This window comes from Acanthisitta chloris, unplaced genomic scaffold (assembly GCF_000695815.1).
Source record: "Acanthisitta chloris isolate BGI_N310 unplaced genomic scaffold, ASM69581v1 scaffold20397, whole genome shotgun sequence".
Taxonomy (NCBI): Eukaryota; Metazoa; Chordata; class Aves; order Passeriformes; family Acanthisittidae; genus Acanthisitta; species Acanthisitta chloris.
In genome coordinates this window covers 5,471-10,336 of record NW_008681239.1, presented here as the reverse complement: position 1 = coordinate 10,336, position 4,866 = coordinate 5,471, and the positions used below count along the sequence as shown (strand labels likewise).

Here is a 4,866-nt window from a genome sequence, read left to right as displayed (position 1 = left end):
GGAAAGAGAAGAAATATGGACAGAAGTTGTAGAAACCAGGTTGCCTATATGCTGGGGGGCACTGCATGTGCCAGGAGTTAACCTGCTCCATCCCTCTCCCCTCTCACCTCCCTCTCCTCTCCGTTCAGCTCCTGTCTCACTTTCCTCCTCCTCTCCCCGTGCCAAAGGTTCTGGTCACTGTTTCATGTACCCTCTGTTTGTCATTCATTTCTCCACCACAAGCTTTGTGTCCCTCTGTCCTCTCCCAATCAAGCTCTTACTGCTGGGATCTTCAACAGTGTGTTTATTTTGGTTTTATAAAATTTCTCTGTTTGCATTTAAAACATAATCCCAAGTCCTCTGCAGGAGTGCAGGCTGCACCCTCTGTTCCTCTCTTGCTGCTCCCTCTTGTTCCCACCCTCTGGGTGATGAGTTGTTCACACTGTCAACACGTTAAAGCTGTTCTGGAATCAGAACTGTCTGATGTAACAGAGGGTTTGCCCCAGCAAAATCAGAGAAACCAGAGAAAAAGCAATTTAATTACAAGAAAACATATCTGATTTCAGGCTGGCTCCACCAAACTGATTTAGACTAAAAATTCAGCATATTAATTTGCTTCTAAGCCCCTCTCACCCTCTTCTGTCCAAGGTAATTTACCATAATGGACTTGCTTTGCAGCATAAATCCATTTTGAAGGAAAAGCAAATTTTAGTTTTAAGAGTGACACAAAATCTAACTGGGGCCATTGCTAGAACTGCTGAAGAGAAGAAAACCACACTTTTTTTTTCTGGCTAATACCTCTAGCAGCCATCAGCTTGCTCAGCAAGGTACAGTCAGAAGGACAGTTTAGCTCAGGGCAGGGAGAGACTATAACTGATAACAACACAGAAACCTCTGCTTCCAGTTCAGAAATAAAACCCACTCCAATTTTCTACCCAATTTCCTGTCAAGTGTCTCCTTTCCTCCAGTCTGTCCCAGGCCACCAGAAGTGCTGTTTGCCACGATTAATGTAGACAAAAAGGTGTATGAAGTGGGTGAGGAAGTAGAATACACCTGCAGGCCTGGGTTCATGCCCAACAACGGCCAGAGGAAGTACATCTGCCCCCCAACTGGCAAGTGGCCCTTCAACACACTGCTGTGCCTCCGTAAGTAACCAGAGCACACTCTGCTCCTGCACTTATGGTCTGCAAAGGACATTTCACAGGATGTATTGAGACATAGAGACTTCTGTCTCCAGATCTTCCCTTACCTGTTGGAAGACAACAGGGCGTGGGGGAGTAGAGGGGCAGTCACAGGGGAAGGATCTTCCCATCCATGTCCCAGTCCCTCCTGAAATCCTCTGCTCCTGGATGGGGATGGAGATTGGATCCACACCTGGAGAACCTTCACCTGACCCAGCCCAGCAGTGCTTCTGCTCTAACAGCATCAACTGCTTGATACTCACTGCATTTACTGCATCCCTCACTGCTCATTCGTACCATTTCATTGCACAGAAGTTGGATTCCTCAGACAATCAGATGTTACAAATTACTTAACCACAAAAGCTTTGAAATTACTGTATTTTGATAGAAATGCAGAACAGCCAGACATGAAATATTGTACATGGGAGTGGAGAAATGTGTAAGGCACCAGGATCCCTTTATGATCAACATGTTTCCATCCCCCTACCTCATGAAATAAGATTATCCTTTTGTTATCTGTAATTAACAGCACAGAGATGCACAGCTCCTGGAACCTTGGCAAATGGAAAAATTGATGTGGTAGACACCCAGTACCAGAGTTCTATGAACTTTTCATGTGACCCAGGGTAAGCATTCCCTTCCTCATGCTGTTACAGAAATAACCTACATCAAAATATTGCATTCTAGTATCACCTGCTGCCACCTTGCAAGGCAGAAAACTCAGGAAACTGGACACAAAAACTCATCTACACTTCAGAAATGAAGGGAAAAAAATCATCTCTGGTGATCCACCTCCGTTCAGTCCTGGCTATAACATCCTGGAGCTTTGCTGCTCCGAAGCAAAGTCTTACAAATATGGAAACCATCAAAATAGCAGAGATTTTATGCAAAGATTTAGTCAGGACTGCTTTCCCCTGCTTTTCAAATCCTCTTATTACATCATGAGATGAAATCCTACAGCAGAGAGAAGATAATCTCCATCGAAGTTGTTATGCTGTGAGGCTCTGGAGACTGGAAATTGTGTTTCTGTGCCTTTCCAAGCTCAATAAATGAAAATATGAGGTTAATCCTAACTTGCTCCCTGGAGTAAATGTACTTTTACTCAAGGCTGCTCACTAGCTTTGGAAATGAGGATGCATTTAAAGAAAAGCAGTTATGGCAAATGCAGGGAAACATTTTATAGTAGCATGTATCTAATAATGTAAGGACAGAGCATGAGAGAGAAGCATTTAGTGTGCAAATGGAAATTAAAGTGAGTGTCTGGAATTAAAATAATGCACTTCAGTGACTTTAGTTCTTAAAACTGCTGAGTTCTTTGCAATATTTGATCCTAATCACCATGATGAGCTAGGAACTTCTCCCAAGAAACCATAACATTTACAGTAGCAACCACAGGTCAATGTTTGCTACTTACATACATCCATAGTATTAATCAGGTGTAGAAATTACTATCTAAAATAGAAATTAAAATGTAAAATATAACACAGAGCTGAAACAGCAAAACATCTTGTTGTATCAAGACTTCTGCCTTGATCTTTGCAACACTTGACTATTAACAATCACTCAAACTTGAATCTAAACTTCCTCTGAGGTCAGGAAGTGCTAGAACTAGAGAAGGATTTCAGAGCTGCTTTCTTCAGTCTGTCTATGAGAAATCATCATCTTACTTGCAAAGAACCACTTGTTCATCTCTCTGATAATCAGGTCTTTCTGTTTCCAGCTACAACCTCGTTGGGTCGAGAACAAGCAAGTGCATGGCAGATGGAAAGTGGACTGGAATTTTTCCACAGTGTCAACGTATGTGTTTCACTACTAAACAACAACCCTATCCTTATTCCTGTTCCAGAAACATTCCTTCCCATTGCTCAGAATTATACACACTCTTCTTCAGAGGCCTCCTAGAGTGCTGCCCAAAGAAATGACTAGGAAAATCCAAGCAGAATCCTGTATGTTTGGTTTTAGATGTGTGGATTTTAGAGAAATGCAGTTTAAAGGTCTGTACAAAAGGCCAGGATCAGGGATGCTATTTACAGCTGGAGGTAAGATGCTTATTCACTCAAATTCCTCCTCCCTGTGTATAAAATGAGGATACTGTCATGCCTTTGCACTTTTACGGAAATGACTAGGAAAATCCAAGCAGAATCCTGTATGTTTGGTTTTAGATGTGTGGATTTTAGAGAAATGCAGTTTAAAGGTCTGTACAAAAGGCCAGGATCAGGGATGCTATTTACAGCTGGAGGTAAGATGCTTATTCACTCAAATTCCTCCTCCCTGTGTATAAAATGAGGATACTGTCATGCCTTTGCACTTTTACGTGGGGCTATAAATGAGGATACTGTCATGCCTTTGCACCTTACATGGGGTTTTGCTATAACCTGTCCTGCATAAACCCTTTACTGAAAAAGCAATAATATTACCTGAAAAATATAGCAAAAAATCACAAATTCCATACTCTGAGGCTCCTGAGACTATTGATCTGAACAATTTGTTTTGTCATCCACGATTCCATGAAGCTCAGTGTGAGTTCAATTAGTTCTAAGCACATTGCTCCTCTGATTCCAGCAATAATTTGACATTTAAGCTTGACTGTCTATGCATGTTGTGCTTTCCTAGCTGTGACCTGTGCACCTCCCTCACTCCCCGAGTTTGGAGTCCTCTCTTACCGTCGCACCAAGCCTGGAAATGTTTCTCATTTCATGGACACAATCACATTTGAATGTGTCCCTCCTCTTGCCCTCATTGGGAATGAGACAGCCACCTGCACAGCCAACGGGACCTGGAGCAGCATTCCAGAGTGCAAGGGTAAGGAACTCACTGCTGCCAACACCAAGGGATATTCCCTGGAATTGTATATATAGAACTCCTTGAACAACCCTAAGAGTTACTGCCAACACAGAGCAGAATGATTCTGCAAGTGAAGCTCAGAGAGGCAAGGGAACTGCTAACCCAGGGCATGCAACATGGGACTGACAAAATATTTGTTGCAGGTAGAAAGGTTATATAAACAAACCCTGTTAAATGTAGCTCACAGTGGGGAAGCTGAGCTTGGCCTCCAGCCTGCAGCCAACCTTTTACTCTAAGTGCCTGGATTCATCCAAGAAATAGTCAACATTACCCTTAGTCCTGAGAACTTCCTTGCTTTCAGTGAAACTACACCATGTTTAAGTAGCTTTTGGATCTAACCACAGATTGCAGTTTACATTTAAAAGAAGTAATGTTTATTTATTTGTTGTGGGTGTTTAAGCTCTCTCTCCTCTGGCTCTGTTCTCCTGGGCAAGAGGCTGAAATGAACCACCATGGATGTTTCCTGTATTTTTCAAGTTTACAGTGTGTCTTTTACAGTTGTGGCATTGCTAAAGCTTTGGGTTTGGTTTTGTCCTGCAGTCGTCACCTGCCCCACTCCATTAGGAATAGAAAATGGATTCCTGGAGTTTGTGGCACGCAGAACATACCACTACAATGAAAGTGTGAGCTTTGGCTGTGAGCCCAGATATGTGATGGAGGGATCGAAGCATTCCCGGTGTGAAAAGACTGGAAACTGGTCCACAAAGCCAACCTGTAAAGGTATGCACTGAGCAGCTCTTAGAGAGCACAAATCAGGCTGAATTTTCCTATCAGCCCCTTGCTCTGACTGCGAGTGAGCTATCACTCCTCTGTGCAAGAGCTGACCCCAAAAGAAAACCGACCAAATAATTGCAAAGCTCTG

At 42.9% G+C, this 4,866-nt stretch overlaps 1 protein-coding gene across 1 annotated transcript in view; it reads left to right on the top strand.

The window, feature by feature from the left end:
* Window positions 1–4,866, top strand: part of APOH (apolipoprotein H (beta-2-glycoprotein I)) — a 6,631-nt gene that overhangs the window by 307 nt on the left and 1,458 nt on the right. The window contains exons 2-6 of the mRNA XM_009078042.1: window positions 948–1,124; window positions 1,690–1,786; window positions 2,881–2,957; window positions 3,774–3,962; window positions 4,545–4,724. Coding sequence (XP_009076290.1) covers window positions 948–1,124; window positions 1,690–1,786; window positions 2,881–2,957; window positions 3,774–3,962; window positions 4,545–4,724 — 720 coding nt within the window. The remainder of the gene's footprint in view (window positions 1–947; window positions 1,125–1,689; window positions 1,787–2,880; window positions 2,958–3,773; window positions 3,963–4,544; window positions 4,725–4,866) is intronic.